Source organism: Lepidochelys kempii, chromosome 4, assembly GCF_965140285.1.
Source record: "Lepidochelys kempii isolate rLepKem1 chromosome 4, rLepKem1.hap1, whole genome shotgun sequence".
In the NCBI taxonomy this organism is placed as follows: Eukaryota; Metazoa; Chordata; order Testudines; family Cheloniidae; genus Lepidochelys; species Lepidochelys kempii.
Genome location: NC_136383.1, coordinates 110738118 through 110757989, shown reverse-complemented (window position 1 = coordinate 110757989; position 19872 = coordinate 110738118). Strand labels below are relative to the sequence as shown.

Sequence of the window (19872 nt, the reverse complement as noted above, 5' to 3'; positions counted from 1 at the left end):
TTTGTTGCTCAAATTCTTCTGGAAATAACCAAAAATATTTGAACTACTAAACATCCTGGAATGGATGGAGCTATGTCCCTGTGAGCTGGAAGAGGCCAGGTGCAACCCTCACCAGTATCACTTGTGCCATATTGAATTTCAATTGCAAGCTCTGCCAGGCAGAGACAATGGTCCAGATCCTGCAGTGAGCTGTGTATGTGTGCGTGCAGAATTTTGGACCTATAGCTTTTTTATTTTATTTTATTTTTATTTTTTTGTGGTACCTAGCACTGTCTTGGTGCTTGAAAAATGCTAAATACTAATTAGTTCATAATCAAGTTTCTACAAAGTGCACATTTACCTTGAGGCCTGGTTACTGTCTGACGACTGTCCTGATGGATAGCTGGCCCTGATGCAGCCAGCACTCTGGTCTAAGCTTGTCGATTTAGTTATTGGAGGGGAATTTCTCTTTGATCTCAAGTCACAGCTCAAAAAGTTCTTTGCGTAGGAGGCTAAATTCGGAACACTGACAACACGGCTTGGCACCTCGTTCAGTTTCTTCTGCTTTTATTGTGGGAACAGAAATGTATATTATGCACACATTCTTACACACGGATGGTACTATAAACACTACATATGCTCATTTCAAAACAGTATAGGCCAAATTCATCCCTGGGCCAATTCCATGGATTTCAGTTATTGTTGCAGGTAATCTGGGTGTCTCATATTGGGCACCCAAAAATGGATGCTCCCAAAACTAATAGCTACTTTTGAAAATTCTGGCTATAACGTTTCAATTAAAACCTTTCCTGTAGGCTCAGTTAGAACACGCTGCAGGGGCCCATGGGTCAATGGTGTCCACCCCAAGCAGTTGGGTGACTTGATTTTAAAATTGCTGGAGTGCCATAACCCTGCTAGCTTCACACAGATCCCCAGATCTGTTGACACTAGTTCGGGGGGGAGGGGTTCTAAGTGGTTTTGATAAGAAGTACATTCACTACTTGACATTGACATACACTTGTTTTCACTACAGCCACTGGTAACAACCCTTCACTATTGGCTATACTGCTGCACATGAGCGGGCACTCCTACTCGAGAGCTACAGTAGCTGCCATACAGACCCTTTGGATTGAATAACATGTTGAGTTAGTGTCCTTAGCCACTGGGCCTCCCTTTCTCCTCCACCAACATGCCCCCTTCCCCTGCACGCCAGGGTACTATAGGGAAGTGTTGGTTAAGGTTGAGCAGAGGAGAGCAGATTCTGCACAGGTGGTGTAGCCATTGATTCAGTGGCTAACCTACTTGTTCACTGTGAGTGAGGTAGAGTGGCCAGTTCTTAGGGATATGCAAGAAATAGCCCTTATCCCAGCACAAGATCAGGCTCTTATCTCTAAGCAGACTGTCTCACATCTGCATGAATACACACATTATCTTCATCACCTGGTTCTAGGTTAGCTCACATTATGGCATATTATACTTCTACTGAAAAGCAGCAGTATAGTGGCTGAAATATTAGGAATGAACTAGCTGAAGAATAAAAATTAATCTCTATCCATCTACTTATTGTACGTTGCTCCCCAGGGAATCTGAGCACCTGTAAGTGTTCAAATACTAACAACACAACATGATTTGCTATTGTACTTGAACTGTTTGTCTTACCTTCATGGAAGGAGTTAAGCATCCAGGATTAGTGTTGAAAGAAAAGGATCTATTTGGATGAGATTCAGTGCTGGGTAAAAGCAAATGCTGAAATTTTCTTCCCTCCTGAAGGGAAATAAAACCATGTGTGTCCTTGGTCTGTAAGCACACAATGTTCAGAATGGCCCAGAGCAGTAAGAGAGCAAGAACTTGATGAGTTGTGTGAAATGACTAGCAGATGGAGCCTTTCAGTATAATCTGAAATTGTTAATTATGAGCTGGACCTAAGCACTGGGCTTTGGCAATTGAAAAGACCCTATTAAAAGATTGAAAGGTTTTTTGCAATACTTTTAAGCAGATTCACTATCTCTTGTTAACAGCATGGGGGTTTACATTTAGGAAATGGAATGTTTTCCCATCTCATGTCACTTCTAATGAATGTCTCAGTCTTGTTGAGTCAAGTAAGGGGCCTCATTCCGCTGAAAAGCTGCTATGGAAAGGGGCAGGAGTGTACTTAGAATAGTGTATGGGCCTGGCATCCTAGGTTTATCATTAATACTCTGCTGCTATACCAGTTGGATAAATTAAGAACTTGATTCTGTACCATAGCAGTCAATGGAAGTTTTGCAATTGACTTCAGTGACAGCACACACATTATACAGTATATGTCCACCAAGGAATGCTTACCGTCAGTTGTTTGATAATTTCTTCTCTCTCACTTAATTTATTTTGCAAGCAGCCTATAAGGTGCATATCTTCTGGCCTGGACTCTCGCTTTCTTGGTTTCTCTTCTAATTCTTTAAGTCTGTGTCAAATAAAAAATGCAAACACTTTCATCCAGATCAGGAAACAACTTCATTCAAGGCCTAAGAGTTTAGACCTCTTTGACCCATCATAAACCCCATCCCTGAAATCCAGGAAAATATTCAGGGCTCCCCTGACAAAACTGTATTTTTTAAAAAAGAGGAATGTGGTGAAGAAAGCACACATTAAATACAAATGTGCCCCCCTCCACTCCTGGGCAAAGTTCAGCTGAAGTCAACCCTGTACACTAGGTGTATCCAGCTTATGTTGTCGATAGGACTCTGCACAGAAACGAACAGGGATCTGTGGTAGCCACTCCCCAGGCAGGATTTGGGCCTCAATTCACATAAGCTAAATTTTTAAATGATTCAGTGGTGATGGTGAGCAATGCACTACAGAGAATATATTTTATTTATTCTTTTGTTGTAGCTGGAAATTGTCAAGAGAAAGGAAGCCTCCAGCCTCCTCAGCACTCAGATAAAACACAATCAATGGCTTGGACTGCCCCTCTCCCACTGCCATGCTACAGGGCTGCCCGGGGGTAGGCAAGTGGGGCAATTTGCCCCAGGCCCTGTAGAGGCCCCCACGAGGGTCCTTCAGTGCTGCCGAACACCCCCGGAGTGAAGGACCCGCTGCTGAAGACCCACCACCGCTTCTTCCACTCTGGGTCTTCAGCGGCAATTCGGCGGCGGGGGTACTTCTGCTCCATGTCTTCCGTGAAGTGCCCCGAAGACCCGGAGTGGAAGAACCCCCGCCGCCGAAGACCCCAGGCCCCCTGAATCCTCTGGGCATCCCTGCCATGCTACCACAGCTGTGATTGGTGCAGCCACTTGATTTAAAAGGGAGGGGGCTGGGAGCAGAGGGTTCTTTGTGAGGGATGCTCAGCTTTGGAACCAATTCTTTGCATTGTCTGAAACAGCCCAGAGCTGCTGACCTTCAGGGCATGGTGAAAGGTGCCTCGCTTTATTCAGGCTTTCGCAGAGGGAGCGGTGCGATGGAGTCAGTTTGTGTCTGCGGGTGGGAATTTTTTGGGGGATTGAGTTTCATTGGCTGTTGTGGGTTTAAGTAATAGTTATTTTTGTTTTTTTAACTGATGTCAGGATGTCTGTTGTTTCAGATAGGCCTTTTTAACATTAAAAAATCAAAATTGATAATAATAATTAATAATAATCTAATAACCACTTTGCAGTTACAGAGCACCTTCCTCTAAAGATCTCAAAGCACTTTACCAAGGGATATTTCCCATATTTGTGAAATGGGAAAACTGAGGCACAGAGTGTGAGCACTTTGACCCAGAGCCAGGAATAGAAACCAGGACTCCTGACTCCTAGTCCCCTGAATCTAACCTAGAACATGCTGCTTCAGCAACTACATGGTTTATCCTCTGTCATTCCCACTTTGGTCCCTATCCTAAAATACTTACACACATGCTTAACTTTACTCATGTATGTAGTTCCCTTGAAGTTAAGTTAAGCATGTGTGTAAGTGTTTGCAGGATCAGGGCCTATGGGATCATGATGTAAATTATTTTAAAGTTAGTAAGACTGATGACGTGCATAAGTGCAATAGTGCATGGTGTAATTTACTGGTACTGATATTATGTTTGTATAGATTTGCACAGTCAGGCATATCTATGCTTCATTAGAGTATATTTGTGCCTTGTTTGAGTGCCTGGGAAATAGTTATACAATACACTATTATTCCAACACTTAAAATATTCCACCCATATGTAATGAAAATAATAATTAACAATAATTAATTCTTATCACTGATATAGTGAAACATCCTTACTGCAGCTGTGTCTTATTGAAATCACTTACTCAGTTTCTAGGGAGACAATCTTTGCTTGGAGATGGGTCTGAGCACTACTGAAATCAGCTATCATGTTCTGGATTTCCTTACGATGCTCTTGTTTCAAGATGTCCAGTTCTTTCTGGTGCTTGACCTTGAGGTCTTCTTCCAGTAGCCTGTCAAAATGATGTCAAAAATTATGTAATTCTCAAGTGTTTTAACATTCATTATTTAGTTACTGATGGGTAAAGACTATTAAGAGCTCTGATTTTTTTAGGCTCGGGAGGGGGTTATGCGCAGCACCCATTGATGGGGCTCCTGTGAAGTTCAGCCAAGGATAAAAGATATCAGAAATATTTAGGCTATCGAGGTGAAATATATGAATTAATGTTATAACTCAAGGCCTACAGGCATCACGCTTGTAAGATATTAAGCTTAGCCAAATTAGGCCTTAGGATAATTTATGCTAAATTATTTTTATAATATAGCTAAATAAGATAAAAATCAACTTGCTGAGCTTGTGTTTGTGTGAAATAGGCTGATGTTTTGAAAATAACTGCTGAGTTTGGATAATAACAGATCAGAAGACATCGCAAGATGATTGTTGGCAGCTGGGATGAAATGTTAAAAGACTTCCTTAAGGTAATTGCCTGTTACTATGGTGATAAGGTGACATAAATGTTAAGTATGTACGAGTATAAAGGGAACTAATGAATTAGTCTATGAAAAACAGGGCACCCCAAAAGTCGTGGAGTATGGAAGTTCAAATAAGGAAAAGGGGGTGAAACCTTCATAAATGTGTGAACCCCATTGGGCCTCAGCGTAACACTTTATAAAAGTTGTATCCTGGCCTGCCTTGGGGGAGACACCAGATTCACAAACACTGGTGGTGAGGATGATGACTAACACTTCTTGTTTTTCACAAGGCATGGTGTGGATAATGCAAATACTATGTGTTCTGTATGGCCTCTCTCTCCTTTACCAGATTGCAGGTTGTGTGTTGCTGTTTACTTTTATTAACCAACCAGTTATTACAGAAAAAGCACTGTATCGTCTCTGTGGTGCACCATGGGGTCCCCCTTCTACTGAAAACCTCTCTACTGTAGTCGATCTTGGGGCTGAACTCTCACAGATTAAAGTAGGTGTAAACCCTCTCCTTGGGTTGGGTAATTAGTTAAAGGAACCCATAACTATAGATAAGACTACAGGAGTTTCCTCTGGAATTTAAAGCTGGACCCCACTGCATTACTCTCCAGGGAATGGGGATGGCCAGCTGCTCTGAGAAGAGGCAAACGATCCTTTGGGCTACAGGGTCTGAGCCTCAGCCAAGTTGCATTTGTGTTCAAAGGGGGTCCTGGCCCACATGATGCTTTTGGCATTCTGGCTGTAATTGGCTTGAAGCACCAGAGGAACACCAAGGACAACAGTCAATCTTAAGGTTGAAAGTGACATAATATATTATGTGAATTCCCTGTTAACAATATTTATGTTTAGTTGTTTGAGGGATCTGGGAATTTAAGCTGAAGCTCTTTGATACTGCATTTAATTTGACCATGGTACCACATGAGAAATACTTTACACTTGGTTTGAAATAAAGATTATGGGACTAATACTATAAATGTCACTAACGATGTAAATGATCCCATTGAGCACGCCAGACTTTCACATGTTTATCTGACCCTCTCACACACAGCACCTCACTTGGTGACAACTGTGAGCTAAAAAAATCAGGCCATTTTTTACAAGTGTGGCACATGACACCTTAACATAACATATGTAGAATTTGCTCTGCTGCTTAGCAATTAAAACTCTCAATAACAGCAGTTATAATAAGCTGGTGTATACAAATCTCGCTCCTCTTTGTGGTGAGCCTGTTCTGTGCTTCCACCCCCAACTTATGTGAGACATGACTGCAGGCTACAATAGTCATCAGTCGGACCTTCCAACTGAAAAACAACTTGCAGAAAAAAAGAAGAAAAGGAGTACTTGTGGCACCTTAGAGACTAGTCTCTAAGGTGCCACAAGTACTCCTTTTCTTTTTGCGAATACAGACTAACACGGCTGTTCCTCTGAAACCTGTCAGAAAAAAAGAAGGGAGAGTCAGTGCCCTGAAAGGAACAGTATCAAATTTACATGCACATATGGCACCTTAAATTTTAAAATACTATTACTGTCCTTCCCAAACAGGGCTTCAGATCCCAGCTCCTCCAATGTGTGATCTGCAAAAAGAAAATCCAGGGTACCTGTAATGGCTGGCACATGCATTGCACCTCATGCCATGCTACCAATTGCTTGTCCGCTCCATTCTATGAGTTAGCAAGGGGTTGAAATTAAATAACTGGTATTATGACCAGCAATGACAATTTGGGTCATCCACTCTTACTCCTTGCATTCTGCTACTGTAATGAGGTAATTTGATCTACTTCCCTTATCCTAATACCCAGGTGCTCTCACTGTTGAGAATGTTTACACCTCAAACTTTTCCCCTAGTGTCTATCCTGCATTTCTCCTTTTTTAGCCTCAGGTCATTGTTCCTTTTCCCTATCATCTTATCAGATTGTGAATAATTATTTCCTTCATGAACACAGGTTCTAAATACCTCCAAAGTAAATGGAAGCGCTGTTGAAATTAGACACTGTGGTTTGCATTTCTTTCTGTTGATCTTGTTGCAAAGTCTCCAGTTCTTTTTAATACTTGACTTAGTTTAAAGTCACCTTCAAGTAACTTCCAAAATGGTGCAAGAAGAGGATTCATTCCCATTCATTAATTAGTTACTGACTGACAAAGGCCAACAGAGTTACTCAGGCACTCCTGAAGGTAATGAGTTTCTCAATATGTTCCCTGAGTTCTCTTTCTAGATTGTCCTAGCCAGATATGTAAAGGGCCTGTCCGGTGGCTGGCGTCCATGTGTCGTACAAATTGAGTAATTATGGACAAGCATTCTATACCAGTGGAGAAGCTTTTTGAAAATGTGACTCTAGATCCCTCAATCTCTCCTCATTTTCAATACAACCCTAGCAACGCTGAGTGATGCTCAGGGAGTTCCCTTCCTCCAAAGATCCCAAAGCATTCAAAACACTTTACAAACTATGAGCCAAATGATCGCTGCACTAACACAGAGAAGCCCTTATGCTCTAGAGCAGGAGATAGCCTACACCCCTTGCATGCAAAGGGGGTGAGGCTGCAAGCACTGCAGCAGTATCCAGTGCCCCAGTGGGACATCTCCGGGCCATGATCCTGTGCCCTATTGCCCCTGCACACTGCCTTATGGCTTATGTTTAGGGAATACACACTACACCTTTTCCAGTCATGCAGTGTTGCCATCTTCACTAGTGAGTGTGCTCCTCCCTCTGCCCAGGAGGCAAATTGTCTGCTCCTGGCCTCTACAGGCACAATGCCAATAGCTACTGCCACTTCCCCTCCCCAATGCAGTCATGGATCTCTCAGCCATAACCGAGCCCCATATATGCAGGGATCACTTCAAGTATCATTCAAAAACGGTCCCTGGGATGTCTTAACACTTGGTTGATTACTCGCTGAGGAGCAGAGATTTTTTTTTAACCCTGTGGGAAGCCCTTATTTTGGAAGGCTGAGACTAGTTCTCAGTCAGACATTTACAACGAATTTAGTGTGTAGGGCATGGGGGAAGTTTTGGACTGGTCAACCTTTAGTTCCCTTCATTATAATATGAAAGTAAGTAGCGTTCCCTGGTGGCTACAAAGAACACATTTCTGTGTCATGTATTTAGATGGATGAAGCAGTAAACATCAATATTTTCAATGCAGCAGGGAAGGGGAATGCTGGCTGCACCGTTAGGAACTGCAAAAAGTGAAGACCACTTTTGAAAAGCTCCAAGCCTAAAATATAATTCTCTTTAGGAAGGATAAATTCAGATCTCTCACAGCATTTGGAAGAATACTGATGTTAGCAATATGCTGACCCTGTATGAGGAAGCTGTGAAGGGCAGTAATATAAGGCAGACCTGTGTTTCTTCTCCTTGTCCCAAAGCTGTGTAGACTCTTGCTTCTGTAAGTCCATCTCTGGACTGAGCAGCTCCATTGTGTCCTTTAGAAGCGAATTCTCTTTCTTGAGCCCAGAAATCTCATTCTGACGTTTCTCCAGTTCCTCATTTAGAAATTTAATCTGGTTTTGGTTACGTCCTTCCTAAGAAAAAGGCCAGAATTAGCTATTTTTATCTGCTGGTTAAATTTCTCACAGGATTGCAATTGGTGATCATGATTGAGAGATTCAGTTGTAATAATAATTACAATTTTATTACTTGAATAAAACAAGTGAAACACAAAGTTTATGATGTACAGCATGGTTTATATAGTTCAGACGTTATCATGTCACTTTCAAATCCGGTCATTCAGGACTGTTTTCTCTGTTCCTAGCAAACTGCCAGAAATAAAACACCACCACCAACACCACCATCATCAATAAAAGTTTAAGGATATGAGTCAAAACAACAGAAAATATTCAAACAGATTTTAGGAATACTTTCAATGAACAAACTTCTGTGGTCAGGATCTTTTTAAAGGTGCCAGGAAGCTGCATGACATGAATGAGTCTATAAAGTAACTGAATATAATGAGAAATTAACTGGCTATAATATAATCAAGGGATTGGGTACTAAAATATATATGTATTCATCTTATGTAGTACAGACACACACATCCCCCACTAAACTCTCACACATGCACACACAAGTCAAAGTTTTCAAACCTAGATGCTTAAAGTTATGTTCCTAAATCTGTAGTTAGACACCTAACAATAAACATCAGTAACTGTCCTAAATTTTAGAGGTGCTGAGCACCTGCAAGTCATTAAAATCAATGGTACTCTTGCATGCGCTGCACCTCTAAAAATCAGGCCACTTATTTTAGGTACCTATTGTTAGGCACAAAATGTTTGAAAATTTGGGGCACATTGTATATAAGGGAGAACAAGGAGCAAGTACTTTTAAACACATGAAACGCTGAACAATACCAAACACTGGAATGGGGACAGACTCAGTTTATAAGTTTCCCATTGAATATGAGAAGAAAGCTACACAGACTCCTAGTCCAAATGCTGCACTTTTCATGGACTGGTAGCGTTGGTATTCAATTAATCCCTGATAAGGGCTTGTGGATTTACAATATCAAATGTGAGTGCAGTAAGATCCCCACTGCCACCGACATACACAATCAATGTTGAAATTAGTGATCATTTGGTTGAATGTTTATTTCTGTTGTAGATCACATTGTCAAAATGCTGCATGAAATACAAATCTGCCCACCAAACTGTTGATAAACAGTGCTAATGCCTTTTGACTGTGACTCAAAGGAAGGCGACCCCGTCTGTTTCTAAACAGGAATAGTGTCATTTAAAAACCTAAAACAGAGTTTTCACGATCTGATCAGTAACACTGTATGTCAATGAAGTAAAGATTGGAAGCTTGCCTGTTGGTTCTTCAGTGCTCTCACATTCTTCAGCTCCGTCTGGAGTTCTTCCATTTGTTTTTTGTGACCGGTGCAGGATGCGTATTGCTCCGACAGCTCCATCCTCAGAGTTTCTAGCAACAATAACAAAAGACTTATCAAGGAGTGAAGGAGGTAAGAGACCAGACATAGGGCACATCTACTTTTGCAGTAGAAGAAGTTAAAGCATTAAGTTTTGCCTTGACACGCAATTGTGCCACCATTCCGTCCACTGAATAAGATTGGAAAGAGCAGGAAGTTACCCCACATGCGCTGTACAAGAGGAGCCTGTTGGGCCTGATGGCAAAAATCATCTGTTAAATAATAACCACAGGTTATTGTGCTTCCACAACAAGACCTTCATGCCAGAATCAGTAGGTGACGTTTTATAACCTATGTTATGCAGCAGGTCAGACTGATGATCACGGTGGTCTCTTCTGGCCTTAAAATCTATGAATGCACCTATCCGGTCCTCTTTTATGTAATACTGGTGGTGCATAGAGGATTGTAAAGGAGTCCCACATGTAGTAGGAGCAGTATAGGGCTGATGTAAATGGCTCTATACCAACCATAGTCCCTGGCATAGGAGGCATACTGGGACCAGGTTGGGGGGAGGGAGGGGAGCTGATCAGAGCAGGAGGGGACATGCTATATCGCTAAGCACTACAGAAATTCTGGCCTGCACCACAGCCAACTCAAATCACTCAAAATCCTTAAAAATCAATGGTGTTGCATCAGTGGGTAGAATTTTGCCTATTCTTTGTTTTTCTTTATATTGGAAAGGTACATTAAGAGAGATTTCTGTGTACATTACTCTAAAACAAAGTCAACCAGCATGTAAATCTATGAACAGTTCTCTAAAATATGAGAGGTGTTTATACAGAATATATTAGTTTCATGATCAGTTTTTAGGGTACCCTGGCAGTATAACCTGGAAAGTAAATGAAATATTAATCTTTTAACCTCAAATTGCCTAAAGCTTAAACTTACATTTGATCTTATTTTTCCAGCTGTGGTTGCAGGCGATGATATCTTTAAGAATATTCATATTATTCTTTTTTTCAACAAGAAAGCCCCTTTAATAGTGAGCTTGAATAGTCTGGATCACTTCCTAGGGAATGGTAAAGATGAATCCTTTTTCTTTGAATTTAACACCTCCTTAGTGACTAAATTAGAGTCTCACATAAGGTTCTTACACACACTTCTGACTTCCCAGCTTCTCTTTTCTGTACAGCCAGCTACCAACATCAGTGAACAGCTGATTTTCTAACATCACATTTTTTCATATTTCTGCAAATGAATAAGTATTTTTTAACTTCACATGGGCTTGGTTCCTCTTTTTGGCCCTTGTTCAACAAAGCCTGTGCTTAACTCCTAGCATGTGAGTACTCCTACAGGCTTGACTTTTTCTGCTACTCTCCTTTCACCTCTGGGTGAGATTCACCACTTTACAGAGGGCCAGCAGAAGACCTCTGCACCACTTTGTCCCACCTATAGGGACTTAGAGATGTGCAGGCCTGCAGTAGCACTTGGCACAAGGATGAATTTCCACCCGTATGTCCAATGTAGTGGAGTGTCCATTTTTTAATGGCATTAGGCTACTAGTTAGGTATAGTTAAGTGGGTCTAAACCATTTTATTATATAATAAAATATATTGATTTTTCTTATGAGTTCACATGACAAACAACTTAATTGTAATTAAAATAGTGTGCACCCCACGAGTATTGCTTTTTTAAAAGTAAAAATGATAACATTTGCATCATTCAGCCTCACTTTTTCCCCACTTTTGAGCCAGGTGTAAAAAACCCCCACTTATGACCCAGTACCAGGTAAATCACACTGGCTAGAAACAATCAAGACTGATGACTTTATTTAAGCAAGGGCTATGCTGGCAATTTGCCATGAACCTGGGGGATGCCTAATTTGCAGAAAGTGGAGCAAATTGAAGCCTTTTAGCTTTAAGGTGTTGTGCAAAGAGACCACAGGTCACAGCAAGCAGTGCTGCATCTAGACCTGAGCATGTTCGGCTGAGATATTTGCGGATCACAGTAGTAAGATGAAGGCTGCCATTGGCAGCATCACAGAACTCAGTGGGACACACTTGGCCCACAGCTGATCAATCCTGATGTAAAAGAAACAAAGGAAATCTCACAAATTTCCAGCTATCACGTACTGATTTACTGTGTCTGCAAAGGCAGTTTTTTTAAACAGGCCACTGACAACTAGGAGCTAAGTTAACAATAAGCATGTATGGCTAAAACTTTGGGAAATACAGCAGGAACTGACAGAGCTGGGTTTGTAGGGCATGGGATCCATGGAATGACCAGAGCATTTCTCAAATCATAATAAAGTAGGAAGCTGTGTGTGACATGTGGCTTGTTATACCTATCCATGCAGCTTGTTGTTTTTGTTTCTGTTCAAGTTCACCGTGTAATTCTTTCTTTGCCTTCTCTTCCAAAGCCTGTACTTCCAATCTGTGAGAGTGATGTTGGATTTTGATGCTGTCATCATATTTTTTCTTCAAATGTTCTTCTGCCTCCTGCAAGTAAGATAAATATATGTAGGGCCTAATTCACTCCTTTGCTACTACAGGTTTAATGCAAGGGTGAATCAGACCCTTCATACACACAGCATATTTAATTTGCAGCATCACCAAATGTTGCTATTTCATCAATACAAGATTAGCAGAAGACTCAAGACAAAATAAAACCAAGCAACAAAGGAACAGAAGAAGTTTTCCAGACTTCTTATAGTAGAATTTGAGAGGTTTTCAATGTTTGTATCAACTGTGAAACACAAATGTTGAAGATTGTACTATTAGTCATTAGAAAGGTAATTTTTCTTCAGCTTCCAGTAAGGCCTCAGCATTATTGGTTATTAGTATATATTGGCCAAAACCTGCGGTCCTTACTTGGTCCAAAAAAACCTGCCCTTGTCAGTGAAATTTTGGCTGAGTCTAGCCTGCAGGATATGGCACTATGTGATTGGGACATTCTGAGGGCCAAATGCTCCCCTAAATTAGATCTGACTTCATTGTGGTTTTCCAAGTGTCCAAGGCAGAATTTGTAAACAAATGGTCTAAGTTAAATTCCTCCTGGGATGGTTATACCATGTATAGTAGAACCTCAGAGTTACAAACACCAGAGTTAGGAACTGACTGGTCAACCACACACCTCATTTAGAACTGGAAAAATGCAATTAGGCAGAAGCACAGACAAAAAAAAAAAAAAGCAAATAAGTACAGTACTGTGTTAAACATAAACTACTAAAAATATAAAGGGAAAGTTTAAAAAAAAGATTTGACAAAATTAGGAAACTTTCTGTGCTTGTTTCATTTAAATTCAGAGGGTTAAAAGCAGCATTTTTCTTCAACATAGTGAGTTTCAAAGCTGTATTAAGCTCATGTTCAGCTGTAAACTTTTGAAAGAACTACCATAACGTTTTGTTCAGAGTTATGAACATTTCAGAGTTACAAACAACCTCCATTCCCAAAGTGTTTGTTTTACTCTATAGCTAGAAAAGGTAATTTACAGCAGGTGTGCAATCTGGATATGAAGTCAATGTCACAATCACATGGATATTTTAAAATTTACCTTTTTCTTGAATGGAAACCTCCCTTTAGGACAATACACAGTATGAACTTTGATTATTATTTTGTCAATGAGGTAAATCTACATAAGCATTTAAAAGCAGTGGTTTTTACACTTGTATAATTGATTTTTTTACACTTTCTTTAATCTGTACACATTATTATAATAATCAGTTTATTATATTGTAAATAAGTATTCTATGTAAAAATGAGTTATGGATGAACCTGAGAAAGTCAGAGTCCTATTAACAATATGCTTAAAATATATATTTCTTAGGAATTTCCTCTTATTTTTGAGGCCAGGCTCAGATAATTCCTATAAAAACATATCATGTACAGTGTGATCTATATTCAAGCACTGACATAAAGAAATAAAGCATAACAGTAGAGCCATGATTAATCAGAACAGCAGGGTAGCCTGTTATTTGAAATAATATTGACCTATCTTTAGGATAACTGGAAATACCTGAATTTAGAGAATCATCTCTCAGCTTATAGTTACCCTAAAATGATTTAAGTCTGACCCAAGTAAGCAAATAAAAATAAACAGCACCAATGTCAGTACAAAACTACCTTGAGTTCCTGATTTTTGCTTTTCTCTAGTATTTGTAGAGCTCTCTCATGTGATGCCTCCAACTGTGCTTTAACATTCTGGCTTTGTTGAATGGTGTCTTGAAGATCCTGCAAAAGCTTCTCCCTCTCTTTGCTGAACTGTAGCGTCTGCTCCTTCAGAGATTCTTTGAAGTTATTTGCTTGTTGGTCTAATGTTTGCTTCAGCTGAGCAACCTTCAACAATGGTACAATTACTAGACTGTGGTTAGCTGTTAGCCTCATCAATTATTATTTGTATTACTATAGCACCTACAAGCCCTAGTCAGGACCACACTGTGCTACGTACGGTACAAACCACTGCACTCGGCTGCTTCGCAGCATCAAAACAGACTCATCTGAAGAAAGTGTGTTCAGTTTTACTATATTTTATGAACGTGTGATGCTCTAAGAAAACAACAGGACATTCATTTCCTGGTGGGAGAGAGCCCTTATTTCTCTCAACGATGACCCTACGGGCCTATCTAGCGCTGAAAATCGTGGCCAGCTTGAAGAATGGTGGATGCCACAGAACACCTTGAGGATGGAGGTGTTAGACTGGTGGAAAGTGGAGCAGGTCTGAGGGCTTTGCAGGGATGCTAATACCCTCCCAGAAAGAATATAATAAAACACTACCATCCTTTTTCCACCAACTGTCTGGTTAGACTGCATCAAGTAATTTACTAAAAAAATAAATAAAGCATCAGAGCTTTGATCTCTTATCTTCCCAAATCATCTCCTGCTCGTGTGGGTAGCCCATTGTCCAGGCTGCATAGTAATGAAGGGCACAGTTCAAAGAGCAGGCTCAAGAGCACAGTTAATTGAGTGGCATTTGAGTTGTGACACTGAAGGGTCCAATGACAAAATGGTAGATGAAGAATTTAGTGCAAAACTCCCATTAGCGGTAATGGGAGTTCCGTGCATCACATCCTAGACTTATGTTGTGTGCTTTCTCTCTCTCACCATAACAAATAAATACAGAAGAAATAATATTTACTGTATGAGTAACTAGAATTACAGCTTTCTCTTTTGGGGGCAATGGGGCCATTTAGTGTATGCTCATTCCTGTTTTTTTTTTTTTATTGCTACATTTTCTAAATAACTAGCAACAGATTTTTCCTAAAGGCTACCATGACAAAATTCACTGCTGCAGATGTCTCATGAGCCAAGGAGCACATTTACCATGTAATGTCACTAAGAGTTTTGTCACTGTACCTGAGCTTGTAAATCCGTCTTTTGGTTCTGCCATTCCTTCTGCAAAACCTTTGCTTCTTTTGCCTTCTCTTTCTGTAAAGAAGAAAGAGAAGGCTGCCTGTCTTCCCTTCTGGGAACACGTGCATTTTCCAGCCTTAAAGAAACAGAGCCCATGTTGTTAAAGGTAGAGCCTCGCAGGCCCTGTAATTTACTTAATGTGATAAACACATTTCCAGATAGGCAATAATTTGACCATTCTCCAAACTACTGCATGCTCATTTTACTCTTTTTCAGTGTGGTCTGGGTTTTCTATGTTTACATCAGCTAATTACAATTACTTGTCAAGTGGAAAAGCTTTATTAGCTGCTTATAGTTTACAGTTGCTTTGCTCTTGTGGCACTCATTCATGTCTGCAGTGGCCAGAGGGAGGTGCTAATGAGCAATGCAAGACCACATCCTCACTCCATGCTACAGCTTCCATGCATTTTCTCCCAGGGTCTCAATGTGCTCCCTCTCCCTAGGTGCTTAGTCCTTCCTGCCGGGGATGAGCACTTTCCCAGCAGATTTTCTTTACCTCTCCCTATTTCCAGACACACATGGCCCATCCCCGAAGTACTCAGTGTGCCCTTATCCTTCCGGGGTTCAGCACAAAACCTCCCCAAACCGCTGAAGGGATGTAACTCCCAGGGTCTCAGGATACTCCCCTCTACAGTCTCCATTAACATACTCCAAGTAAAACCTAAATTCCAAGTCACTTTATGACTGGAGCCCTCTGATTGCACTGTACCGTGGCTTGACTTCATTTCTGGTCCCTGTCTGTGCTCTTAAGGGCTCTTGGCCTTTGCCCCTTTCTCTTTGTAGTTTAGACCTGTCTTTCTGCTGCAGAAACGGCTCCTGGGATTAAAAGAAAAAGGCAAGTATGAAGCTTGCTGTTAGAGACACCTGCAGCTTAATTAATCACAAGCTCTTTATTTCTATTGTAAAGTTACTTTAATTTGCTATTTGTAAATTTTTTTTTCTCAAATTTATTTCTTCTGCAAAACAATCAAAGGCGAACGGGGAAGGAACTTTGCATATAAATGGCAGGGCTGGTGGTGGCAGGGCTGGTATTGTTTATGGCTTTGAGTAAAATAAAAGCAGGGTAGTCTTTGTTCCTTTATATGTGATGATCACATGAAGAATGCGGTAATGAATCTGCCATGGCCATGAATTTGCAACACTGGGGACAAAACTCAGAAGCAGCTGTTCCAACAACACAGGTCTCTAGCACCTGAGCCATGTCTCTCCCCTAGTTAGATATGATTTTATATCTGTATAGGCCAGCCACAAGAGGGACTCAGTCTGACATTCCATTCAGTTCATGGATACAGCATTGGTGCTCATAAGTGCAAACCAGAACACTGGAGTCCCTCCACTCAGGTACTGTTGTCCTGGAGTGTATGAGGCTCACAGGAGATCGACTCCAACATTCAGGCACCAGCTGCCTATAAATGTGTGGCTGCTTGGCACACACCTGTTGCATCTGATTCTCCTTTGGGCGTCAGACATTCAAGGATGAGCTTGGTTTAACAGGGCAAGGGTGAGAGAAGACTATATAATACAGTGGCTTGTGTGAATTTGTCCCACTGTCCTTGCTGGATATATTATCCACTCTGATCATATATTTCCTCCCCATTGAGTAGCTGCCCAAAGGCCTGAAGTCCCAGCAGTACTACAGATAGTGGGGATACTCCTGTAGCTCAAGCAGTAGAAGTCCGTGTTTTGGATCGCGATCACTGGTGCTGCATGTGTAGAAGTTTAGCTGGGAAACATGGCCATTTGTGTCCATGGATGCATTACAATGTTTGTACTTAAGACACGACAGAAGGCTGCAAGCAGCCATAAGCCTTGCTAAAAAAAGCTCTCTAGCAGGGCTGCCAAGGACAGAAAGCTTATCTAACAGGGAAATTGAATCAACCCTGATGATTTTTATATATATATCAGACTTCCCCAACTCACCATTCATTACATGCATAGAGAAAGTTGGAAACAAATTCAAGTCTCCGATGTGTGGCCAAGTCTGTACCATTGCCACATCTTTCAGTATTCACCGTGGGAGACTGGGAGATGTGCGGATTGGATCAGTGGCTAGATTTGCGAATTGGAGCTTTTCACATAGTTTGACAGGTCAAATCAAGCTGAGGTCAGTTGTGAAAGAAAGTTACAATCTATATGAACCATTGGGGTGGCCTATGCAAAGTTAGGTGGTAGACTCAGTCTAGTGCAGGGGTCGGCAACCTGCGGCACCCGTGCCGATTTTTATTGGCACGCTGCTTCCAGCCGGGGTTCCGTCCACCGGCCCCGCTCAGCCCGCTGACAGTCTGGAGTTCCAGCTGCCGGACCCTTGCCAGCCGGTGTCTCAGCTGCCGGCCCCTCTCAGCCTACTGCTGGCCTGAGTGAATGGAACCCCCGGCTGGCAGCAGGCTGAGCGGGGCTGGTGGCCAGGACCCCAGCTGACAGGAGCCAGCGGACAGAACCCCAGACTGGCAGCGGGTGAGCCGCTGATGGTCTGGGGTTCTGTCCGCCACCCAACTCAGCCCACGGACAGTCTGGGGTTCCAGCCGCCAGCCCCTTCCAGCTGGGGTCCTGACCATCGGCCCCACTCAGCCTGCTGCCAGCCTGGATACCAGCCGTCAGCCCTGCTCATCTCGCTGCTGGTCTGGGGTTCCAGCCGCCCGGCCCCCTGCCAGCTGGGTTCCGGGCCTCCAGCCCTACTTAGCCCTCCTGCCAGCTTTGGGTACTGGCAGCCAGCCCAGAGCTCTGCTCCTGGCCTGGGCCCAGCACTCTGCAGCCCTTATTAAAAATTACACTACAATTAGCTTAAAAACTTGAAAACTTGAAAACTTTGTATATTACGGTAATCGTTAAAAAATGTATAATGTTAATAAATACATAGGTTTGATGAAACAAAGTAGTTGTTACTTATGTGCCTGTGCTTAATTTGTGTTTTCGATGATTTACCTTCTAAAAAAATCTCACATGTCTCGCACCCCCAGAAAGGGCATCTCGCACCCGCAGGGTTAAGAACCATTGCACTAAATTGATAAGATCTGCATTTTAATTTAATTTCAAATGAAGCTTCTTAAACATTTTTAAAACCTTGTTTACTTTACATACAACAATAGTTTAGTTATATAATATAGACTTATAGAGAGAGACCTTCTAAAAACATTAAAATGTATTACCGACACACAAAACCTTACATTAGAGTGAATAAATGAAGACTCGAAAGGTTGGTCTAGTGTCTAACGGACAGGTTCACACATCCCAAAAAAAATCACACACCATGTTAGTTATACTGAGACTTGTTACTTAATGTATATAGAAACGAAACTAGTTCCATCTAGTGTCCTTGTGCCAATATGGCAAGAAGCACAAGTTGTGCGTGTGCAGTTAAAATCACTCTGAAAGGAGTAAACACTGTTTAATCTGCGGTACACTTAGTGCCATCTACTGGCAAAATTATATACAAGCTATTTTGAGCCCACTAAAAAAGACTGATAGGAATAAGCATTCAGGTTCATTTATCCCAATACAATATGTACTCATTAAGATCAAATGTAAATTTAATGCACCACATCAAAGGATACATCTGTCTGTTCACTTGTAAACAGAAGTAAAAACAGCATGCATAATGTGAGCAGCTAAAGAGTGTAGTCCAAAAAACCACCTTTTGCCATAAGAGATTCCAAAGTCACAAAGTCTGACTAAAATAGGACACTTGGGGCAAAAAGCTGCATTTCAGAACTCCAGCTCAGGACTGAGGGCCGGTGTGTGTGGATGCCCACCAGGAGTTACAAAATGAGTGGGAGGGCCCTGCATACTGGGCTCTGCAGAGAGTATAGGCCCAATCCTGCAAACCTTTATTCATGTGAATAGTCTTCACCTATTCATATAGTCCAATTGAGTTAAAGGGAAATGTTTGCATGAATAAGGACTATTGCATGAGTAACTGTATCCAGGCTCACACCCTATTATTATTAATTAAAATGGGGTGGTTTTTTTATGTTTTAAACATTTTTATGTAATGTTCTAAGGGACTAGTCACACTGGCTATAAATATACTTAGTGCAGGCAGATGCTGGGTGGCTTCCTTCATCCACCTGCCAACTGCACCCACCTTCCAACATTGCTACTATTTTAGCCCAAGGTCTCACTGAAAAAGAGATGGTGAATCAGCTCAGGTCTGTGATTTGGCCAACTAGCCACTTAGGCCTAAGATGAAACTAACACATTTATTGTGACTTGTGAGCTATGAGGTCATGTCTGTTTTACCACATGTAATGGAAAGACAGCACTTACTGAAGGTTTTAGATACTGCTGTTGCTGATAAAATTGGCCTTCAAAATAACACGGGGATGTCTACACTTCTGGGTTTACGCGTGTTGAGCCACGGGTTTTTGCCCCTAGCATTCACACTGGAAGCCCTTAGACATGCATCTAGGCTAGGGGCTGTAGAATATGAGGAAACATACCCGTTTGGGGGTGTGGGTAAGAGAGTGTGTCACCATCTGACCCACCTAAGTACCCACCCACTTTGTGATGTGGGTGTACCAATTACAAGGTGAACCACCCTTGAGACAACATAGTCCTCCACTGTCACTCCCACAATTCCCTGTCTGTATGTTTCTGCCTTTCTGCCCCCTCAGTTCCCTCCCACTTGTTCTCTATGAGCCAGAAGTTACCCACTGTTTATGTTCCCTTGAACAGCATTTTGCCCCCTCCTCTTTTGTGCAGGAGGATTGTGCTGACAACTCACAGATGCCTGCCTGGACATCTCAAAATGG

At 41.6% G+C, this 19872-nt stretch overlaps 1 protein-coding gene across 1 annotated transcript in view; it reads right to left on the bottom strand.

The window, feature by feature from the left end:
* Window positions 1–19872, bottom strand: part of FAM184B (family with sequence similarity 184 member B) — a 93139-nt gene that overhangs the window by 877 nt on the left and 72390 nt on the right. The window contains exons 8-17 of the mRNA XM_073342436.2: window positions 15834–15940; window positions 15068–15200; window positions 13838–14050; window positions 12061–12214; window positions 9657–9769; window positions 8195–8376; window positions 4242–4388; window positions 2305–2422; window positions 1639–1743; window positions 341–543 (exon numbers count right to left, since the gene is read on the bottom strand). Of these exons, the coding sequence (XP_073198537.2) occupies window positions 341–543; window positions 1639–1743; window positions 2305–2422; window positions 4242–4388; window positions 8195–8376; window positions 9657–9769; window positions 12061–12214; window positions 13838–14050; window positions 15068–15200; window positions 15834–15940 (1475 nt within the window). The remainder of the gene's footprint in view (window positions 1–340; window positions 544–1638; window positions 1744–2304; window positions 2423–4241; window positions 4389–8194; window positions 8377–9656; window positions 9770–12060; window positions 12215–13837; window positions 14051–15067; window positions 15201–15833; window positions 15941–19872) is intronic.